At 39.3% G+C, this 24,338-nt stretch overlaps 1 protein-coding gene and 1 long non-coding RNA gene across 6 annotated transcripts in view; one reads left to right on the top strand and one right to left on the bottom strand.

Moving 5' to 3' along the window:
- The window catches only part of LOC107974810 (uncharacterized), a 220,717-nt gene extending 204,618 nt beyond the window's left edge, over positions 1-16,099 (top strand). The window contains exon 10 of the long non-coding RNA XR_001717844.4: positions 15,814-16,099. This is a non-coding gene — a long non-coding RNA (uncharacterized LOC107974810). The remainder of the gene's footprint in view (positions 1-15,813) is intronic.
- KCNN2 (potassium calcium-activated channel subfamily N member 2) overlaps positions 1-24,338 on the bottom strand; it is a 442,874-nt gene that overhangs the window by 32,851 nt on the left and 385,685 nt on the right. For all 5 annotated transcript variants that reach the window (XM_063810585.1, XM_063810584.1, XM_517882.9 and 2 more), the window contains one exon: positions 169-310. In XM_063810585.1, coding sequence (XP_063666655.1) covers positions 169-310 — 142 coding nt within the window. The remainder of the gene's footprint in view (positions 1-168; positions 311-24,338) is intronic.

Here is a 24,338-nt window from a genome sequence, read left to right as displayed (position 1 = left end):
ATTGACATTCTTATTGACATTCTCTCTCAACACAAAATTGATTTATTTATACTGATTTCCTGCTGATGGGAAAAGAAGTAGCTCACAATTACTTATGCACGTGGACTGAGTGGTTTAAGTGCCTTCTTGAGTGTAAATAAAAGAGATGTGAAGTATAAAGACACTTACCATAATTCCAGTAAGTAAGCAGACTCCTTTTCCACAGTATGTGTTAGGTACCATGTCACCATAACCAATGGAGAGAAAAGTTATTGATATCAACCACATCGCTCCAAGGAAGTTGCTAGTAACATCCTGTTGATCATGGTACCTGAAAAACAGCAAACAAAACCAGTTCTTTATACTTAATCTCCAATATGATAGTTAAGTGTGGTTTGGTTCATTTCAATGAATTTACTGTATCTTCTATAAACTGCTATATTTAGAAGTTTTCAAAGCTTGTGAATATAAACAAAATTGAGGTTCCATCTAAGCAATCCACGACATCAGAAAGTGCCTCAACTTTATATATCATCTGAAAGAGACTGTAAAATATAAAACAGATTTCCTCACTGGTGTAAGATGATACAGGCACATTTATCTTTGTAGACTCCTCCGGCCCCTGCCCGTGTCTCGTCACTCCTTGCCTAGCTGATGTGCCAGACTTAAGAGACAATATGCAGCTGCCCAATCTCACTCCACACCTTTGTAACCAAAATGAATTATGATGTTCCCTTTGCTTGGACTGGCCTTTGCTACCTTGATTTCCTGACGATGGGCTAACACCTCTTCATCCTTCAAAGTAAGTTCAAGTGGGAGCCTTTTCTGTCTTCTCTTCCCCTCAGTGCTTCCCCTGTGCTCCCTGAGTATCGGGCACATCCCTAGATCATGGGACCATATTATAATAGGTCAATCTACCTGGATGTCCTTCATCCTTGAACACAAACTGTACCTCTGATCACAGAGTCCCTGCCCATAACCAGAGCTTAATAGAAGTTGTCTTACCAGTTATACACAAAGAACTTACAGTCGAAAAGAGGGAGAGGGATACAAAGTATCCTAATCATTCTTTGAGGTGTCAAATTTTACTGGTAAGGAAGAAAGCTTTTATATCAGAAACAGGTATCCTATCACACTTCGGTTGAATTAACAGTACGAAACAGTAACCCTCTGTGCCCATGATGTGGACACTGGTTTTATACAATAGCATGTATGCATACAACAGCAAGGCCATCAGAGTTGTCACCCTAGAAGAATTTGCTCTAGATGCACATTCTGTGTGGTCATGGGGCAGAGAGGCCCTGCTCTGGTTTCTATGACAGTCAGGCCCCAGACTCTGGTCACTAGAAGTCTTCCTTACTTTTCACCCACCATTGGAAAGGACCATCACTCCTTCCCATCTCTCAGATACCACTCAGAGGGCTTTCTTTTCCTCATTTCTTGCTCTGCAAAATATACTGATAATTGCGCGGTACTCATCATCTCCTGCTTCGCTCACTCAGTCCTGCCTTTCAACTCAATTCCCCATCTGTGTCTGTGCTGCCAGGGCTGTGGTGGCAAGGAGGCTGCTCCTAGCCAGAGCCCCAGGATTAGCCCTATATGCAACCTACACTGGACCATGGCATTCGCTATGCTTTTTTTTTTTTTTCCTGTCCCTCATCCCATGCCAAGCTTCCTGCTTCAAAAATAAAAAATGCAGATTTATCTTACAGGGTATAAGCTTTTCTCCACAATATCAGTAGATCTTACACTCTATCTTTGGACATACAAGAGACCCATTCTTATCACATTTGTCCCTTTGCCTTCTTCCAAAGAATAGAGAAGCTAAGAAATTCTGTTTCCTGCTACTGTGGACTAAGGAAAGAGGCTCTGGGCTGGAGTGAGTGGAACCCCAGAGAAAGGGCAATCACTGATCTCCTGGAATCAAAGGGAAGGGCATGTGAACAGGCAGCCAGCCTGATTAGGAGCATCCTGCAAGTTTCTGTGGCAGAGGTGCAGAGATCACCACCGTTCCTCACCCCTAAACAACCTCCATGACCTAGCTGTAAAGTCCCCTCTCCCCAGAAGGTCTTGGTGTAGAGGCTGTCATTGTCAAAAGGAAAGTCATATGTATTCCTAGCATTCCAGGAAGGCAGCTGAGTGCATTTCCCCTGAGAATCTTTGTTACCTAATATATACCTAGGAAGATGCTATGTGATCAGTGCTATGCTCAGCCACAATATGAGCTAAGCAGGATTCTGTGGACTGCTCTGGGAGCCTGCTATGCGTACGTAACAGAGCTTCAGTGGGAGGACGTGGTTTTCCTTTCAAAATAAAACCCCTAGAAATAAACTCTGGATTATAATCTATTAATAATATTGGGGCTCTCTAGTAAGTATTCCTCACCAAGCAATTTCCTAAAACAGGAAATACATTACCCTATCATAAGAATGGTCTGTAAAGAGAGGGGAGGCAAAAGAGTTCATTTCCTATTCAGTTTTTAATTGTGAGATAAAGCTGCTTCTTAGCACAATTCATACACCGATGTGATACACTTAAGAGTTAATGGCTCTGGTTCCATGATGCATATGTATGTACATACCATACTTACTGAGTGTTCACTATGTACTCAGAGAGCTTAACTTGCATTTTCTAATTTGACGTATGTTGTAATGCATGGACAATCTTTGGCTGAAACAGTTATATTCTTGACTGTCTCTATATCAGCAAAGTGTCCTTAGATACTTAGTTTCTAGACACTTAGAAAATGTGCCTGGGTCCCAGTGAAATCTTCAAGTTGTTTTTTCACTGCCACGGTGAGTGACCAGAACACTATTATTAATATCTAGCTAGGCCAGCCAGGTGTGGTGGCTCACATCTGGAATCCTACCACTTTGGGAGACCAAAGTAGGTGGATCTCCTGAGGTCAGGAGTTCGGGACCAGCTTGGGCCAACACAGTGAAACCCCATCTCTACTAAAAATACAAAAGTTAGCCAGGTATGGTAGTGTAAGCCTATAGTCCCACCTACTTGGGAGGCTGAGGGAGAGGAATCACTTGAACCTGGGAGGCAGAGGTTGCAGTGAGCCAAGACTGCACTGCCACTGCACTCCAGCCTGGATGACAGAGTGAGACTCCTTGTCAAAAAACAACAAACAAACAAACAAAAAAACAACCTGCCTAGGCATGTGGTTTTCACAGAGCAGGTAACTACGAAGAGAAGTAAGAGATTTCATACGATAAACAAAGATTTCTAGGGGGTACCTTCACGGCCGTTGCCTGCAGGGAAATTTCAACTTTGGCATGGGTGTGAAGGTCTTTCTAATCTCCTCCTCCTGCAGCACTTTTTATTAAAAATGTTTTTCAGAGTTGGGGGCAGTAAATGACTGAAAACTGCAATGAAAAGCATCCACTGGAACATTTAGGCAAGCTAACTCATTAGACGCTTACCTTTAACAAATGCTCAAATCTTAGATAAATTTCTTCCATCCTTATTTGCCAAATACTCTCAAGAAATACATCATTAAATCACTCAATTAATATTTACTATATGCTGTTCGCATTACATTGCATCAGAGATTGTCATCCTGTATTGAAGGGCTTTAAATAGACACATGCATCTTTCTAGGAGTTGGCATTTTAGGGCTTGGGATTCAATGATAAATTATCCTTTTTGCTTACAAAATAATAAACCTGCCCTAAAAATAGCTCAGAATAGAAAAATAACATCTCATACTAATGTTTATGTTACACTCAGACATACATGATTGTGAATATTCAAGATGAGGTAATCAGGAACCAAATTAGATACTATTAGAATAATCCCCTATTTTGTTTTTCAGCAATTCAGAAACAAAATTAGACTTTTCACAGGATGATATTATCATTTTGAACATCCCCAGGTTTTTAATCTATGACAGATTCACATCACTGTGAGTGATTAATACAATGTTTAAAAATTTTCAAAACATTTTTTATAGAAGTTCGCTTCACATACTTAGACAATTCCAACCTTCTCTACAAGGAGAACTATTCTGAGAAAGGCATGAAGAAATGATTCGTACAAATTTCAAGTTTTGATCAACATGAATGCTGATTTAATAAAAACACATTCAATAAGATTAAAATTAGTGCAAGGAATGCCCAATAATCTCAAGCTTTTAAAATGAGGACTTTGGAGTTTTGGCATGAACTGCATGCTTCAGAGACAAAGACTGTAAGATCAACTTTAATGTTGTAAAAGAAGCAAACTGTTCCTTTTCTTAGTTTCTATTTCTAATTCATTTCTTAATTCATTGCTGACTAAGGGTCTCACACTCTTTCTTAGATTACAAATATGACAGCTTTCTATAACGTGTGTCAAAGTTCACAGAAGTTATCTTTCCCAAGGAGTCAGTGCCTTCTTCCCCAAGAGAGTGATGGCCTCTGGCCTGCACTCCCGCCTCCCTCAGCACCCGCACACTAATGGCTGGGAGGTATGCTGTTATCCTTCACAGCTCTCTTTCTCTGCAGATGTATTTCCTTCTGCTGGGAAACACGTCCCCCCTTCTCTCTAACCCTCGTTTGTACTCTGAGGATCTGTTTGTGGGTCCCCTTCTCCAGATTCCCTGTAGCTTTTGGTCAGCATGATACTCCAAGCCTGGTTCCCTCTCTGTATCCCAGGAACATCTTGTAGATATCTCTAGCACCATTTGATAAATGTTACTTTGGGTCATAAGACAGGTAATGTGGAATTCAGTCATCTAACATACCCTTAGAATCGAAATTATTAAGAATTTGAAGATAACGACTATGCCTTATTCATTGTTGTATAGTCACAGATGCTTACAAAAACATAGCAGGGAAGTAATATTTGAAGTAATTAATGTGACAAAGGGAAACATGTCCTCAAGTTGACTTGCCTTGGGCCACATGCTAGATTTTTAGGATCATACACATAGACATAAAAAAGTGGATAAAAATAATTCTTGCTCATCAGTGAACATAAATTGGATTTGTCATGTTACGTTCCAAGATCTGTGTGCAACTTAGAAGGTATTTTTATATCTGTAAAAATAATTCAGTCGTGGAGGTTAACAGCTAACAAATTGTGTTCATTAATCCTTTTCTATTAAATTTACCAGTAATACTAAAAATGGAAAAAAAATCTCATCTCAAATGTCAGCTCTGGTCTCAAATGTCAGCCATAGTTAGTGAGAAGTATTATGGAGATGTAAATGCATGTGATCAATCCACCATCAGTTCTCTTTCTGGAATCCACCTCTCTCCTGAAATACCATTAAAGTGACAGCAATGCATTTTTTTAAAAGGTGTAAACCAACAAGAACAAAGGGAAATGAAAGGAGACATCAGAGAAGAAGAAACAACACATTCTTATGTCAATTACTGTGTAACTTGCTTTCAGCCAAGATGGAGCAAAAGAGAACTAGATTTATACTCTCTCCTGAAACAACTAAAAAAGCAGATAAAATATTTGATACAATGGTTATCAAGACATTGGTTATCTAGCAACAAAGGACAGTGATTCTTGAGAGATGGAAAACAACTGAGCAATACAATGGCCCCCACTTTAATGACTAAAGAGAATCTCTCAGGTGCAGCTCAGGGAAGGAAACCTGGCACTGCCTGGAGGTCTCCCTCTGTTGAAGGACAGAGCTGGAAATCCAGGGAGGTTAAGAATTCAAAAGGGCAAAAATCAAAAAGGAGAGACCTGTACAGAGACACATGCAGAGAACTTCATAGGGTTCTGCTTGATTATTCAGCTGAAAACTCATGTATGTGAAGTGATACAGTACCGCTTGAAGATAGACTGCAGTAAAAGATAGTATATACTATCAGGTGAAGAAAGACTGTGATAACATAGGTATAGTATGCCTAAGTGTGTAAGTGCAGTCATACCTGGGGGATATTGCAGGTTCAGATGCAGATCACTGCAATCATGCAAATATTTCAATAAAGCAAGTCACACAAATTTGTTTCCCAGTTTCTAAAAATGTTGTTATGTGTATACTATACTGTAGTTCTATTAAGTGTGCTATAGCATGATGTCTTAAAAAAATGTATATACCTTAATTGAAGAGTACTGTATTGCTCAAAAATTCTATGGATTTAAGTCTTCAATGAGTCATAATCTTTTTGCTGGTGGAGGGTCTTGCCTCAGTGTTGATGGCTGCTGACTGATCACGGTGGTGCTTGCTGAAGGTTGAGATGGCTGTGGCAATTTCTTAAAATAACACAGCAATGAAGTTTGCCACATCAATGGACTCTTTCTTTCAGGAAAGATTTATCTATAGCATATGATGCCATATGATAGCATTTTACCCACAGAACTTCTTTCAAAATTGGAATCAATCCTCCCAAACCCTGACACAGCTTTATCAACTAAGTTTATGTATTTTCTAAAGTCTTTGTTGTCATTTCAACAATGTTCACAGCATCTTCTCCAGGAGTAGATTCCATCTCAAGAAACAGTTTATTTGCTGATCCATAGGAAGCAAAGCAAACTCCCCATACATTCAAGTTTGATCATGAGATTGCTGCAATTCAATCACTTATTCAGGCTCTACTTCTATTAATATTTCTAGTTATCTTGCTATTTCCATTATACCTGCAGCTACTTCTTCTGTTGAAATTTGAATCCTTTCAATTTATCCATGAGGTTTAGAATCAACTTCTTCCAAACTCCTGTTAATGTTGCTATTTTGACCTCCTTCCCTGAATCACAGATGTTCTTAATGGCATGTAGAATAAATGAATCCTCTCCAGAAGGTTTTCAATTTAGTTTGCCTAGCTCCATCAGCTATAGCCTTACAAAATGTATTTTTGAAATAATATGACTTGAAAGTCATAATTACTCCTTGATCTGTGTGCTGCAGAATAGATGTTGTGTTAGCAGGCATGAAAACAACACTAATCTTGTCCATCTCCATCGGAGTTCTTGGGTGACCAAGTGCATTGTCAGTGATCAGTAATAATTTCAGAGAAGTCTTTGTTTGTTTGTTTGTTTGTTTGTTTGTTTTGAGCAACAGATCTCAAAAGTAGCTTAAAATATTCAGTAAATGATGCTATAAACAGATGTGCTGTCATCCAGGCTTTGTTGTTCCATTTACAGGGCACAGGCAAAGTAGATTTAGTATAATTCTTAACGGCCCTAGGTTTTTCAGCATGGTAAATCAGGATTGCCTTCAACTCAGAGTCACCAAGCAGCATTAGTACCTAACAAGACAGTTCATGTGTCCTTTGAAACTTTGAAGCCAGGCATTAACTTCTCCACTCTAGCTATGGAATTCCTAGATGACATATTTTTCCAATAGAAGCCTGTTTCATCTACATTGAAAATCTATTGTTTATTGTAGCCACCTTCAACGATCTTAGCTAGATCACATGTGGCCACCTTGCTGTCGCCACATCAGCACTTCCTGCTTCACCTTGCTTTTATGTTATAAAGATGGTTTTTTTCCTTAAATCTAATGAACCAACCTCTGCTAGCTTCAAGCTTTTCTTCTGCAGCTTCCTCACCTCTCTCAGCCTTCAAAGAACTGAAGAGAGTTAGGACCTTGTATGGATTAGGCTTTGGCTTGAGGAAATGTTGCAGCTTGTTTTATCTTCTATCCAGACTACTCAAACTTTCTCCATAACCGCATTAAGGCTGTTTCGTTTCCTATTATTCATGTGTTCACTGGAGTAGCACTTTTAATTTCCTTCAACTTTTCCTTTGCATTCACAACTTGGATAAATGTTTGGTATAAGAAGCCTAGCTTTCAGCTTATCCCAGCTTTTGAAATGCCTTCCTCATTAAGCTTAATCATGTCTAGCTTTTGATTGAAAGTGAGAGATATGCAATCCTTCTTGTCAGGTGAACACTTGGAAGCCATTGTAGGTCATTAGTCGGCCTCATTTAAGTATCACTGCGTTTCAGGGAATAGGAAAGCCAGATAAAAGTGAGAGAGATGGGGGAACAGCTAGTTGGTGAAGCAGTCAACACACACAACATTTATCAATTAAGTTTGCCTTCTCTTATGGGCTTGATTCATGGAACCCCAAGATAATTAGAATTGTAATATCAAAGATCCCTGATCATAAATCACCATAAGAGGTACAATAATGAAAACGTTTGAGAAGCTACAAGAATTACCAAAATGTGACACAAAGACACCAACTGAGCATGTGCTATGGAAAAAATGATGCTGATCGCCTAGCTCGATGCAGCACTGACACAGTCCTTCAGTTTGTAAAAAATGCAGTATCTGTGAAACACAATAAAGTGAAGCACAATAAAATGAGGTAAGCCTGTGTGCCATAAACCCCAAAGGAACCACTGAAGTAACACATTGAAAGAGAATAGCTGATAACTCAATAAAGGATAGAAAACTGAATATTAAAAAAAATCCCAAGAGAGCCAGAAATAAAGGAAAAAAAGAGATGGAGCAAATAGTAAACAAATAGCAAGAGGAGAGATTTACATAAGCGTATCTGTAACCACATTAAATATAAATGGTCTGTGTACCCCCAATTCGAAGGCACAAATTGTCATAGAACCCGTGGAAGTGTCACAACTTGGAGAAACCAAGTACCACAAAATGTGTGGATAAAGTCCAAAGCTAAAACCAGGGGAACTGATTAAGTGTAAGTATACAGAATGATGGATACTCATGTACCTGCCCTGCCTGGTATCAACAGACAACTCACAGGAGATAGGTTCATTCTCTGGGGATACACTGGATACTCAGAGACTTAGGGCCCAGCCAAGGGCAGAAGAAATGTTTGGGGCCTTAAGTTCAAGTTTCTAAGCTGAACAGTAGCATTTCTAGTCTCTTTCCTTCACTTCCCATACCTGACCCTAATATTAGAATTTGATAATACAGAGAAAGAATATTTTTCCCTGGAGAAACAGGACAACTTCTCAGGAAAGACATTCATGTATTAATATCAAGAATTCCCTAATGAAAAATTCAGCTATCACCCCACAGTGATTGTCATCAAACAGTAAGCCCTTACCCTTACCGAGCTTCCAACTGGCTTCCAATTGCCACTCTTAATACGAGAGAATGGCAAATGATCAGCACACACTTGAATCTGATTTCTATAGAAAAGACACAAAAAGGAGGGAGGAAGAAAGAAAGGAAGGGAAGGGAGGAAACAGAACAAACCTGAGATGATGTAGAGTGATGAGGGGACAGGACTCCTGAACTATGTAAATTATACTACAAAAAGGCTAAATAAAAACCTTACTATGCAGCCATAAAAAGAATGAGTTCATGTCCTTTGCAGGGACATGGATGAAGCTGGAAACCATCATTCTCAGCAAACTAACACAGGAACAGAAAACCAAACACCGCATGTTCTCACTCGTAAGTGGGAGTTCAACAATGAGAATGCATGGACACAGGGCAGGGAACATCACATACCGGGGCCTACTGGGGTGTGGTGAGAAAGGAGAGGGACAGCATTAGGACAAATACCTAATGCATGTGGGGCTTAAAACCTAGATGACGGGTTGATAGGTGCAGCAAACCACCATGACACATGTATATCAATGTAACAAACCTACACATTCAGCACATGTATCACAGGAACTGAAAGTTAAAAAAAATGCATTAATAGGAAGAGGAAAAGTGGAATACAACTATACAACACCAAGTTATGATGAAAAAGTAACCGTAATACAGTTAGAATGTAAGTTGACAGAAATTTCCCAGAAAGTAGAAAAAAGCAAAAAGAGAAGGAAAGAGGAGAACAAAAAAGATACATTCTCAGACAATTAAAATAGAGGTTCCAACAACTATCTTTCCAGAAGGATAATATGGACAGTGGAAGAAAAGAAATAGTGTTCTTCTATTTCTTTGACTGGAAAACTGGAAGGCACACATCTATCTCTAAAGGGAAGATTCTACTGAGAATATGTATACGAAATAAGAAATGACCTAAGTCATGGCAGATGACTGTAAATTTTTAAATACCAGGAATAAAGAAAAGATCTTAAAAAGTTTCTAAGAGGAGAAAAATAGACCGAGCTAAATATTCAAATGCTTGCCTCTAACATTATTTGTTTTAAGTAGTGTGTATGTGTGTTGGGAGGAAAAGAGGCAGGCAATGCATCTCTTGTTTTGTAGAGGGGAGGGATGAAAAATCTGGGAGTAGGAACTGAGCAGGCATAGATCAGGCCCTCTCTTTCCTTGGCTTGCCCACAAAGCAGGTGTATGGGGTTTTCTATGTGGTAAGCTCACCTGGGACACCGAGTGACTCCCTCAGTGTCAGGGTACACCTACGACTCTTTTCAAATTCAGTGGTAAATCAGCAGAACATTAGAAAGCCCATGTGGCTGTAGGGCAAGTGGTGTTGTCCAAATCTGTTTAATTTCAGTAACAAAGCTGATATTTCCGTGTCCACCAGCTGCAGGCTCAGAGAGATGCAAGGAGTCTGATAAATGGTTTCCTTCCAAATTGCAACTATGTGCATGTAGTTTTGATTTGAAGTAAAGGCAAACAAAATAAGTGCTTCAATTAATTAGAACATATAAGCATAAAAAGAAATTCAAAGAAGGTACATATCTAAGTTCAAAAGGAAAAGAGCTGACTGCCAATGGCTCAGAAAAAAGAGCTAACGTGTCTCTTACTTGTTGCTGATATTCACACGTAGCTATTCACTGTAGCTGCATATTCACCTGTAGCTGCAATACTGGAGCCACCTGGGAAGTGTTAAAAGGAATCCTGTGCAAAGCCCCATCCGTAAACAAGGAAGCTGAGGTCTCCGGAGGTGAAGCCATGGCACAGGGATTTTTTAAAAGCTCCCCAGATGATTTTAATATGCTATCTAGTCTGAGAACCATCAATTAGCTTTATTTCAGGAGTTTCTCATTCAATAACATGGTGAACATCTACATGTAAAGAAACTTTTGGAGGCACTGAGAATATGTAGATGAGTAAAAATAGTAAGCGTTCATGAGAAGCTTAAAATGTGGTAAGGGAGAAAACTGGTTGCAAGGAATAAGGTAATATGCAAGCTGTAATAAATGTGAACACCAGATGTAAAGACCTATCAAAGAAAAATATATGCAACAGATTGAAAATGATGACATGAGTGTCTAATAATGTTCCAACACTGACACCTAAAATTACAGTTCTAAATTCAAATAAAATGTAAAATCCAGTAAGTCCAAACACTTTAATAAAAACCTCCCTAAGTGAGGGTGCTCTAAAGTATAAATGCTGTAGTTTTATGTATGAAACTACTCTCTCTGGAACTAATTTATAGAACGTATGAGAATGTAAACTGCCCCAATCTATTTGACGTTCTCATAGTCCCCTCCTGGCACTCCTATTTTTTCCCTATAACTGAATTATGAAAACATAAACATGGCTTTAGGATCTTGAGGATTTCAATACAGACTTCCTTTAATATTAGTAAGTAAGCAAAGAGAAGCAGCAGTGGCAACAGGCAGTATAATGCTGCTACATCTAAAGCCCAGCTTTAATTTAGGCAGGATTCCATTTGATTCTTTTTTTTTTTTTTTTTCTTTTCTGAGACGGAGTCTTGCTCTGTCACCCAGGCTGGAGTGCAGTGGTGTGATCTTGGCTCACTGCAAGCTCCGCCACCCGGGTTCACGCCATTCTGCTGCCTCAGCCTCCCAAGTAGCTGAGACTACAGGCACCCGCTACCATGCCTGGCTAATTTTTTTGTATTTTTAGTAGAGATGGGGTTTACACCGTGTTAGCCAGGATGGTCTTGATCTCCTGACTTCATGATCTGCCCGCCTTGGCCTCCCAAAGTGCTGGGATTACAGGCTTGAGCCACCGCCTCCAGCCTTGAATTTTTATAAATTATATAATTCTTTACTGACTCTAAAATGCCAAAGTGAGTATTTTTACCTTGATTTTCTTTTGCTCCTTTGACTTTGCACATTTGGAATGTTTTCCTCTCTTCTTTTCATTGAGAAAAATGTCAAAGCTAACCACTTTTCTCTCTCCCTGTGTGTGTGTGCATATGTTTGGCGGGGCATGGTTCTGTAAAAGGTCCGGTTTCTTTTCATGCATTAACCTTGGCTAATGACAGTTTCATTCACACTTGGGATATAGACAACTTACTTTTTTGTCTCCAGACCATCAGTGGCTATGTTCTAAGAGCATAAGCTTACTTTAAAATAAAGTTCAAAGTCCCAATGGAAAAGGGAATGATAGAACATACACAAATTTTCAAACTTGAAGAATTACATTTATCAAGTTTCCCTGAGATGACAAAGAGGTTGTGTTTTCTAACTCTATTATTCACTATGCATTTACATGTCATATTGGAATAAGTGACTTCAGCAATGACTTATCTGTCAATAAGTTAAAAGTCTCAAATCTTACACCTATATAACTTTCACTACTATGTTAAAAACCTATAAGAACACAGACGGTATCACTAATAATTTCCCCCAATTTATACATTATTAGAAAATTACATTATTTGAAAATTAAATGTTGATTACTACTGAGCAAAACTATTTTATGTCCTTATTTAAAATGAATTTACGTCTAAGCTAAGAAAATTATAAACAGGTTTTTGATATATGTAATATCCAGTAGGTCAATCTGAAGTCAAGTGGGATGTACAACAGTGTTTTGTTAAATGCGTAACAGATACACAGCATCCCTGGCCCAAGGCAGCAACAAGAAAACAAATTCTCCACTAATTTCCGTAATTCCCCTGGGGGCGGTATTACTCCTGTTCTGAACCACTGGCCTAGAGTTTCAGGGCAGCTGGGACTCTAGTAATGGCCATCAGACAATCTGGAGCTGGCTTCATATCAACACATCTGGAAAGTAGTGAAACTGGAAAATCTTGGAATTTGGCAAAAACACCTGAAGAGAATTATATTCTCAAGCCCCTGATACTTTCTGGGAAATCAAAAAATATCAAAATCCAGAACAATGTTTTAACCAGGACTAGCATTTCTGACCAAGTTTCTCTTTCCTCCTGTTCCTTTTCTAACTTCCAGACCAGTGGATATTTAAACATTGCGGGGCAACCTCTATTCATTCAGCTCCTGCTGCGTGCCAGGCATCCTGTGCACACTGTGAGCTCCTCCAAGAGGAAACTGGAACCCCAGCAGACAGATGGAGCCATGCTCGACCAGGCCCAAAGATTCCCTTACCCAGAAAACCACTTTTTCAAAAACACTTAATCTAATCCATGTCTGATGTGTACCAGGCTCTGCTGATAGCAGAGAGAGCATGTTGACATTGGCCTGGCAGACTCTATTTTTAGAAGCCCCCACCATGATTTTCCATGATGGGTAGCAGCCAGCTGATGGATGCACGGCACCTCAGAGGCAAAGAACGGCGTGGCGGGCAGTCACTAGGTGGCAGTGCCACACCAGTTTATCCCCACAGCTGCTCTGCAGAGTTCAGCCAGATCAGTGCTAGAGGAGGGCTGTGAGGTGATGTTGTGGGAATACCCTGCAGGGAAAGCCCCCATTCTGGGCACCCTGGAGAGGGTGTTCAACATGGGAAACAGAAGTCATGGCTGAAGCAAACAAGTCCCAGGCCATTCCTATGCCCAGTAGCCCTGGGGTGTTACCAAGAATTTTAAGGGTTAAGGGCTCTTCTAAGGGAAGAGTGCGTGTGTGTGTGTGTGTGTGTGTGTGTGTGTGTGTGTGTGTGTGTGTTTGGATGCTTACTCTATTCTAAATCCAATCTCAGGTAGCAGATCTGAGGAGGCAGCATCTGTACATTTCACCCCTCTGAGATTCTCAAGATCAAAGACCAGATCTTATCTCTTAAATCTGTAAGGAAAAAAAAAATCCCTGTGGATGTTTTTAACTAGGCAATGTTGGAAATGAACCTGCATTTGAAGATATAAAAGTCAGGGTCTTGTTCACTTGCTCTGAGACAAGAGGCAAGGAGGAACTGAGCTGGGTTCAGAGGTACTGCCCCACCTCTTGTTCTGCGTGACCCACAGCAGTGCATCCTAATGTCTGAGCCTCGCTTTTCTCTAAGAGAACAGACTGTCTACCTCACCAGGTGGCTGTGAGCACGGAGATAACAAAACGCTACCCAAGTCCTCATCAGTGTACAGACTGTGTGCTCTACATTCAGCAAGTTCTCTATTTACGTAAAAGTAGATACAAAGAAAAGTCATTACTTTTGGAAGCGGGCCTTCTTGCACAGAAGCAAGGTGACATACCTGAGGGCTGCTCAGAGTATGCGCAGCTTTGGTTTTGCTCCCTTCTACCCTACACTACGTTTTGCTGCCACTGCCAATGAGCACAGTAACTAGTATGACAAAGAGTGAAAAGAGGGCTGGAGAAGGAGAGGAGGGAGAGGAAGAGGTTAGTCAGAGGTCCCTTGGAAAGGCAGAAGCAACATGGGGGTGAGGGTACAGCAGGCCACAAAATGAAAGCAGGAAGAAAGTGGGAAGTTCAGTGACAAGAAGTCCAAATGAAAAAAGAAAGCTCACGATCGTTCTGTGCCATTTCATTTTTGGGCCCCCTCAGCTGCCTCTCCTCCTACCAACACTAGCACTTCAATCTCCAGGGTGGCAGGCCGAGGGAGGACGTACATCTCTATGTCTAGTATCAGTCACGTATTCCTGAGAATTTTTTGACAGGGCTTCTGTTTAGGGCTCTCAGTCAACTGAGAAAAAAATATGCGCCACTGATCCAAATCAACCAGCTTAAGGTGCCCCATCTACAGTACGCAGTTATCACAAATTGATTCTAAATTTTTAATTTTCAAAATACAGCAAATGAAAATTCCTACATAGAACAAACAATGACAAGAAGTCTAAGCCTCCAGCACTTCACAGTTTCAAGCTATGTTTCTAGGGAAGCAGAACATTCCTGAATGTCATTGCATTATTCCTCGGAGAGAGATAAGAAGCAGAGTCAGAAAACTGAGCCACCAAACCCAGCGAGCTGAGGGAGTTCTCAGATGAAGATGATTCCAGACAGGCTGAGGAGAATGAGCACAGATTTTCTGGGAAGGTCATTTTCAAGGTTTACCAGTTAAATTTTCCCACTTCAATTCTAAAAATTAGTCTTAGAATGCCTCCTAATTGCACCTTGCTTGATTCAGCATGAGCAGCTAAAATATAGACTTCAATGCCAAAATGTCAGGAACTGAATTAAAACACAGGTCTAGGTTCATGCAGGAGGAGCACAGTGTAGTGAACGAAGCTGTCTCAAACTCAAACCATCACCGCTAAGACCCACCAGTCCCCTACTCCATAAAGGCTTCAGAACACCCTTGTAGAGATCTGGAACTGACACAATATGTTGTGTTAAAGCCAGAAAAATATTTTTATACAGACAGAAAATAAGAAATGAAGGGAAGAAAAGAAGAGTTGGGTAACAAGAAAGGAAGAGATAGGGGAGCTGAAAGTGAGAAAGTGAATAAAAGAGTGAAAATAACTGCAAGTAAAATTTTGTAAACATATAATGGTTGGAGAAAAATCACTACATAAATCACGAAAACCCCAAAACTTTCAATGCCAGCCAGCCTACTAATTACTTAAGAAGCCAGCCTTGTTTTCCAGCACTATCCACAAATAGATCATGTAGCTTTCACTAGTTCCTATAAAGTTTCCAACTAATCCAGAAAAAAAGGTGAAAATAAAAAGGCAATTCAGTATTTCATTATTCTTAAATATTAGTATTTTTGGAATTTAAAATGATAAAAATGCTTCCTGGTTGAAGGTTTTCACCTGTAGAAGCAAAAAGGAAAAAGTGCACCCTTCGTAAAGTGTGCTACATACTCAGCTCATCAAAATACACTTGTAAAATGACTAGCAATGACAAATACAGCAGACATTTTCCTGAACAGAATCACAATTCTGGCTCACTAAATTGGTCTAACGAACTTTTTTTTCCCCATAGGTAATGCAGGAATCAATAGGATGGAATACTGCAAAGGGAAGCTTGGAGAGAGAATAGCCTCTGCACTTTGACTGTTTTGCAGTTAACCAAAGGCCATCAAGGATCAGAATTACAAAAATCAAACAAACCCATGAGCTTGAGCTCAGTTGTGCAATGTTTGTCAGTCATCTCTCTTCAAAACAAGCACAGGACATCGTCTTAAATTCTACCTCTGTTAAACTATACTTCCCAAACAAGAACCTATCAAACCCAGAGACATTTCCTTCTATTAAAATAACAAAATTAGGCTGATGACAGTCAAACTCTTAGCCAAATACAATAGCTGGATCTAAAACCATTCAGTTCTCAGTGCAGTGAACTTTAAATGATAAATGGCTACTAGGCAGGTGAAAGTCAAAAGGATCAAAACCAGCTTTCTCCTCCATTCTACCAATCAGGCTAAGAATTACTATGTGCCCAGCTTGGTAACCACAGGGGTGCTCTAGAGGATATAAGTAAGTATTTGCATGTGTTCTACATAGCCTTTGAGGAAGCTTATAGGAAATATCTGACCTGGAAGCATATTAGAATAGGAAATAGGAGCTGCACTACAGCATTGTTCAAAATAACTTTCTGCAAAAATAACGAAAATATTCAATATCTGTGCTGTGCAACACAGTGGCCACTAGCCACATGTGTCTACTGAGCACCTGAAGATGAATAGTGTCAAATGAGGAACTACATTTTTAAGTTTATGTCATTTTAATAAATTAAAATTTTGATTGATTGATTGATTGAGACAGAGTCTTGCTCTGTCACCCAGTCTGGAGCGCAGTGGTGTGATCTCGGCTCACTGCAACTTCGACCTCCCTGATTCAAGCAATTATCCTGCTTCAGCCTTCCAAGTAGATTGCAGGCAATTAAAATTAAATTTAAAGGCCAGGTGTAGTGACTCATGCCTGTAATCTCAGAAATTTGGGAGGCTGAGGCAGCTGGATCACTTGAGGTCAGGAGTTCGAGACCAGCCTGGCCAACATGGTGAAACCCTGTCTCTACCAAAAAAATTACAAAAATTAGCCGGGCACAGAGGTGCATGCCTGTAATTCCAGCTGCTTGGGAGGCTGAGGCAGGAGAATAGCTTGAACCTGGGAGACGGAAGTTGCAGGGAGCTGAGATCACACCGCTGCACTCCAGCCTGGGCAACAAGGCGAGACTCTGTCTCAAAAAATAAAATAAAATATAAATTAAATAGCCGTATGATGTTATTGGCTGCCATGTTGGACAGCAAGGACCAGAGAGCCAAGTTGTGAGATCCACAGAACACATATATAAATGCTTTCATAACATGGCTATTTCAATTTAGCCATTAAGATTCACTAAGAACTTCCTCTTTGCCAAAGTAAAATAGGACACATAAGATATAATACCTTCCCCAATTTCCAAGACTTTATATATACATATTTGACACAGTATTCTATGCGCTTCTGTCATTTGGTTATTTTGTTGTGATGCTTCTTGGACAAGGAAAATAAGTCGAATACTTTAAGGAAATGAGTTTAGACTCATTTTTGTATATTAGTTTACTCAGACATGTAGTACTCCCCTAGTTCATAGGAAGACTGTACCAAGTACTGGGGCCAGGGGAGGAGGCCAGTAACCTCTATCCAGAAATTCTGACATCCACAAGAAGTGAAGAATTATCCTAGGCTTCACAGGCTTGCAAAGCACCCTTGTTCTTCCTATTAAGCCTATCCTGGTCACTTCCCGTGATCCTGCCCATACTGTGGGAAACAGCTGGTGCCCAAGGTGGGGTCCACAAAAAGGTTACTACAGGGTAGATGCTTTTGGGATGCATTGCTTTCCAAATCAAACAACTAGAATAAAAGAGAGTGTCTCTCATTACCCAGTATTGAGATTCTGCTCACCTGGCATGCTACTGAAGAAATAACAGAAGCAAGGCTTAATTTATACATTTACAAGATAATTTTATATATTGTTTAGTGATATGTATATTGATAGCAATACTAGCAAACTACAGGAAAAAAGTAATGGAATACATATAGAGATGATCTTTTTATTACTTTGTGTATTTTGATGCATGTCAAACATTTTTAAACAGATGCTTCCAATGGTGTGACTATTTGTGTAGCTACGTAGCTTACATAGAAATAGTTTTAAAACACAGTGTGAAGAATAATGCAGCCAACTAAAGCTTTCTTTTGCTCTGTGCAATTTAATTAAAGTGTTTGTTTCTTAACTTGTGTATTTTACTGATAAGTAATATTTTTATAAAGTGTCTCATGGATGCAAAGGTAGCTGAACACTTTATTAAAATGTTGACATCTACAATTGAAAAGGGATCTCATGATAACCCTTTTTTTCTTAGTAAACGGAGGTAAAGTATGTTGTAGGGCATTTTTGCTTTTATCATATTAAAGATTTATTTGATCCAATTTACATACACTTTATCATAAAAGGTGCTTATCCTGAAATCACTTGGGCACAGCTAAGAAGGCCTGCTGCCCTTCCTAGAAATCCCCCAAATAGTCCCTGAAATACTTTTTCTCTTTGCACCCCACATTGCATGTATACATATACATGTAAAGACACACACATATACATGCAAGCACATACATTATGTTACTACTGTATTCAGAATTGTGACCTCCCAACATATACAAATCATGAACCCATCTAAACTTTGTGTTCTAAATAAACAACCTGCTGGTTTAGAAAAATAATACAATGAAGACCCACACTGTGCAAATCACTGTACTTGATGCAATGTGGGGTGCAAGGAGAAAAATTTTTTCAGGGGGTATTTGAGTGAGGGGAGGTTCTAGGAAGAGCAGCAGGCTTTCTTCAGCTGTGTCCAATCCCCAGACTCATTTGGTGAGACAAGAAGGTGTTTTTGTGAAGCTTCAGGTCAGCACAGTACCCAGACACCCAAATGGTGCTCTCTCATCAGTGCCATTACACAGCACACAGCTGTCCTCCCTCCATATTCCTTTCATCTGTTAAGATGTTATTTCCAAATACCAAGGTGCCTGAAATCAAATCACACAAGTTGAAGTCACCTTTACCTATGTCTCATCCCTCAAATCAAGGAACCCTGACGTTCTGGGGCATCCACTTTCAAACATTCTCAAATTGAGCATTCTTTTTGGCCTGGCCTCTGCTTGCCACTCCAATCTTAATTTTTGCTTGTCCTGAACTTGCACCCTAAGCTCCAGCTGAAGTAGTTTCAATTCATGGGGCATATATTGCTCTTACCCCTCCAGGATTCTCATATGCTGTCTTTTTTTTCTTGTATCTTAATCCCCACTTTGGCCTGTATTTTGGTCCTTCACATTCCGAAGTCAGTGATTTCTTAATACTCTAACCCCTCCTCCTCTGAGAAGGGGTTATGTATCCCTTGCTGTATGGTCCATGGCACCTGGGATTACCACTACTTGTGCTAAGGAGTGGTCTCTGTCTTGCTCAAAGCAATATGCCCTGTGCTGGTTAGAACCATGCCTGTTACATGGTAGATACTCAAAAAGGAGAGTCTTGGTGAATGAATAAGTGGGAGAATTCCCATTTCCACTGCCTTATTCTAGTGATGAGAAGACAGAGGCTTAGTCCATTGTAACAGACATCTTACCAGTCTACCTCTTTCCTTGTCTCCAGCCTATCTCTCTATATCATCCTTCTCATTGTTCTGTGAGTTATCTTTCTAAAACAAGGTGATTCCCCACTGCTTAGAATGAAAAGTCCAATTGCTTTAGCATATACCCGACCTTTCCTGACATTTCTTCTTATCACCAGCCACATGACAAATTATGAGCAGAGAAGAGTGATAACCCAGATCTCTTTACTTCCAAACACACGTTCAGGCTGCTTCTTAGTAAATCTGAGGTTCACCCACTACAATATAGATTTCAATACTTGCCACCCGTGGATCTATTTCACGTGCCTTCACAGATTACTTCTACTATAAAAATTTTAAAAGCTTCTAAAATCAGTACCCTTCATTAAACTGCTTTCCTGAGAGCCCCTGAGGGCAGAAAAATAATTTTAGTAAAATCCACTTATTCATAGGAAATTAAATATTTTATGCAATGGATAATTTGAGATCCTTGTGTTCTTGTTCCCTTTTAACTCTTCAATCTGATTTAGACTCTGGAAGCAAGACATTCCTTACATAATCCCAATGAAGCATTTAGCCTAATGATTCTAAAGTTCTTTCTACATGAGAACAATGAACATTATGTGACCAAATGCTGAAAATAACCTACAAGTCTTCAACTGAAGCAGAAAAATTTTAAATCAACTGTTAGTACTGTATTAATGACCCCCATGTTCTTAAGCCTCTTTTTTTTTTTTTCTTTTTTCTTTTTTCTTTGTTTCTTTTTTTTTGAGACGGAGTCTCTCTCTGTCGCCAGGCTGGAGTCAGTGGCATGATCTCGGCTCACTGCAACCTCCGCCTCCTGGGTTCAAGCAATTCTTCTGCCTCAGCCTCCTCAGTAGCTGGGATTACAGGCACGCGCCACCACGCCCGGTTAATTTTTGTATTTTTAGCAGAGACAGGGTTTCACCATGTTGGTCAGGCTGGTCTCAAACTCCTGACCTCGTGATCTGCCCCCCTCAGCCTCCCACAGTGCTGGGATTACAGACTTGAGCCACTGCACCCGGCCTTAAGCATTTAAATAGTCACTCCTTTGTGAAAAAAACACCTTTAAAAATCTCTTGTGCTGGCATGAGGTCCCTCTAAATGAGGTTCCAATTTACCCTTCTGACCATGCTCATGCACTGTGTTCTTAAACAGAACTACTGTGTGTCTTCTTTTCCCCCCGCCCACATCTCTCCCTGAGTTCACAAGTGTTTCATATTCTGAAGGTCCTGTTCCGATGAGACTTAATTTTATACGCCATAGTATTTTCCATCCCTCTCTTACATATCCTTTAGGCCCTGCACTGCTGTTACTGGTGCACATCTCTCATCTTTCCTCCTAGACTGTAAACCTGAGGGGCAGGTTTATGGTCTGAGTCTTCCGTGGTTTGCCATTCATAAGCCCCAACAGCATCTGGCGAGGCATACTTCAAAAAGGAGGTATTCATAGAGATGTATTGCATGAGGGCAGGAAAGAGACAACTGTATCCCAGGACAGAAGCATGGGAGCAGCTTGTCATATCACTGAGGAAACTGAGGTTCAGCCTGGTGAAGGGACTTGCCAAAGTTCACCCCACATAGGTAAATTCCGGATGATTTCAGCCCCTATAACCAGGAAACTTTCTGCATCAACTCCATTTTTAAATGCATTGTTTTTCCTTAAAATCACTACATAAATGTCCCTGTCCTCCAAACTTCAATGAACAGAAGTTACTCTTTTCTTATATTTACAAATATTGACTCTCTCTCTATATATATACAGTAAATATATGAAAATTATATATATATATGTATATATATAATTCGTTCTGCTGTAATGGTGATGCACGGAGAGGGATGTCTCTCCCCCACGTGAAATCTCTCTAGATTGTGGTTTCTAATAATGTCACTTTTGTACTGTTTTGTTTATCCTGTTCCTAACCAGGAACCAACCAGGTTGTCACTAACTTCTGTTATCCTCACTCCAGTGGCTTTTTTCTCTTTTTAATTTGTGTTTGAGAAATGGGATTCTGAGCTATACTAAAATAGTATGCAATGAAAGGCAGAAAGCTATCCCTGAGTCCACCAATTATTTTTTCTGTGAATACAGCAGTTAAGTTTTAAAACATGCATTTTTGGCTACTCATTGGCAGTCTTGTTTCTTTCTCAGTTTGAATTCTGGAGGGACAGGCTGTGGGATAATAGATCTTCAGGAGCAAAGTGAGGTGACCCAAAGTCAAGTGCCTCGTTTACTAAGCTCTTGTTTTAGAGACATATATTAGTGATCTAGTCTAGTGGGATACCTGTGTGTACTGCCATGGCAGCATATCTGTAATAGCCTGCTGAGTTAAAAACAAACAGAAACCAAATTACATGATCACACAAACATGTCCCTGTTTTGAAAAAAAAAATTATACATTTATATACAGTTTGAAAGGATGCCACCCTCATATTATCATGACATTTTTCCTAGGAATATAGTGTTTATTGCTAGGGAGGAGGGAAGACTAACAGTATGTTTTTAGTTTAGTTACTCCTGGAGTTTTGATTTCTAATTTTTCTGCATTGTTCTCTGAGAACATAAATTACACATTGATGCTAATTCTATGAAATCTACTGAGATGTATTTTATGGCATCACATATGGTCAATTACTGAAACAGTCTATGCGTGCTGGAAAGGAATGTATCTTTACTAGTTATTGGCTACAGGGTTTAATATATGTATGCTAGATTAAGCTTGTTAACTGTGTTATTCAAATCATCTATAATCTTTTTCATCTGCATGACTCATTAAATACTGAGTTGTATTAACCTTGCACTATAATAGTAAATGTATTAATTTCTCTAGTTTGCTCACTGTTTTATTTTATATATTTTGAGGCTATATAATTAAATATATACAAACAAGTTTAGAATTATTACAACTTTGCAGTGAATTGCAGTTTACATTATGTAGTGATCTTTTTTTATTCCTACTAGTTTTTGCTTTTAACACTATTTTTATCAGATATTAACATAGTGACACTAAACTCATTTTGGTAAGTAGCTGCCTGTTGTACCTTTTCCAATCTTTTATTTTCAACCCATTGACATACTTGTTTTAGCTATAACTCTTGTAAGCTTTATATAGTTAGAATAAAAAAAAGAATAATATCATTTATTGTGATCACTAACATCTGTGGGTTTTAGCCATCACATTCTGTTCAAATTTCTATTAATAATTCCCTGTTTGTTATATGCTCCCTTCATACCACACATTTTTCTATTCTATTTGCTTAGATGTTATACATTCTATTTTAATTACTTTACAGGTTATACTTATAACTTTTAACAAGACATACTTGATTGTAGACTTAGAATTCAAAGCCCCCCCCCACCCCCACCCCACTTCCCCTGAGTAGTGCAGGTACATGGCCCTTAGAAGGCTTTAAATCTAATCACACCTGTACCATGTCACCCAACTCCTCAGTTCAACTTTCTTTACCCTCCGAAGTACTCATTTTTGGTGTTGTTTTGTTATTTGTAGACCCTGTTTGTTTACATTTATCCAGAGGGCTATTTTTTCTTTCCTCCCTATTCCTTCTCACATTTAAGATGTCAAAAATCCTTTCTGGGATCTCATCCCTCTTTTTGAGGGAAATCCTTTAGAAGTCATTTTAGTGAGGACCTGGTGGTACATACTCTCACTTTTTAATTATCTAATGCCTTTATTTTGCCTTTGTTTTTAAATTAAATTTAGGAAGGCATAGAAGTCTAGGTTAGGAGTTAACTTCTTTCAGCAGTTTAGAAATAGGCAGTATATTCCAGCTCTAGTTTTTTATGTTAGGATGTTCTAGGATCAGCAATCATTGTGGCAAGTTTTTTCTTTTCTTTTTCTGACTCCTTTTACATTCATGTGTCTACACGTAGGTTTCTTTTTTCTTTACTTGGCTTTGGATCTGTTACACTTCCAGAAACAGAGAATTCACATCTTATTCTTTTAAAAAATTCCAGGCCATGCTTCCTTTTTTGTTATTTTCTTCTTCTGGAAATCCAATTTGAGGTACTTAAACCATCTCATTGTGCCCATGTGTTTCTTCATCTCTTTCATGTTTTCTATCTACTTCTACAGAGATAAGGAATATGCAAAATTTGACAAATATTTGTTCAGTTCCATCGTCGAGTTTACTACATCTCTATGAATTAGCTGTGTCCAATCTGCTATTAATACTTTGCCTATCCACTGAGATTCCTCTTTGGTTCTTTTAATTTTTGTCCCAGTTTTTTATTTTTTCTTGATACCTCTGTCTTACGCATTTTCTTTCTTTAATCAGTTTAGACAGAACTTGTTTCCTCCTCTACATATCTGAAGTTCTGGGGGACACAGTATTCCATTTTTCTGTTTGTTGTTTTTGCTCACTCTCATGGTGGTTGCAGCTTGCAGCCTTGGGTGGTTGGGTGGAGGGAGGCTTATGTCTTAATGTCAGATAAAAAACCCAGCTGAACCTGAGTCAAGGTATGTCCCTTCATAGAGATTAGTGTTTGCTTCCACCATGCAATTCAAGGTGTTACCCACCAGGGATTTAAATGCTGATTTCTGAACTTGTCATAGTATAATTTCAAAAGCATATGTGAGTAGGCCTTTGGTTACATATTCTTTAGAGTAGACCACTTTCTACCCCTATAACCTCACCAAGCACACACCCACCCAGCCTGGGAATCAAGGGTGTTTTTTTGTTTGTTGGTTTGCTTTCTTTCTGTGGTGGGAGATTTTATATTTAGTCTATTCTTTTATTATAGGTATATCCCTTTAGAGCAATGGTTTTGAAATATGCTGTCAAGTTCTATTAGTACATAGTGAAATCAATTTGGTGCTATGGTTCTTAACCTTGGCGGTGCATTAGAATCACCCAGGGAGCTTTTAAAACCCTGATTC

This window comes from Pan troglodytes, chromosome 4 (genome assembly GCF_028858775.2).
Source record: "Pan troglodytes isolate AG18354 chromosome 4, NHGRI_mPanTro3-v2.0_pri, whole genome shotgun sequence".
Taxonomy (NCBI): domain Eukaryota; kingdom Metazoa; phylum Chordata; class Mammalia; order Primates; family Hominidae; genus Pan; species Pan troglodytes.
The sequence above is the reverse complement of the archived record's forward strand: the minus strand, read 5'-3'. Positions and strand labels throughout refer to the sequence as shown.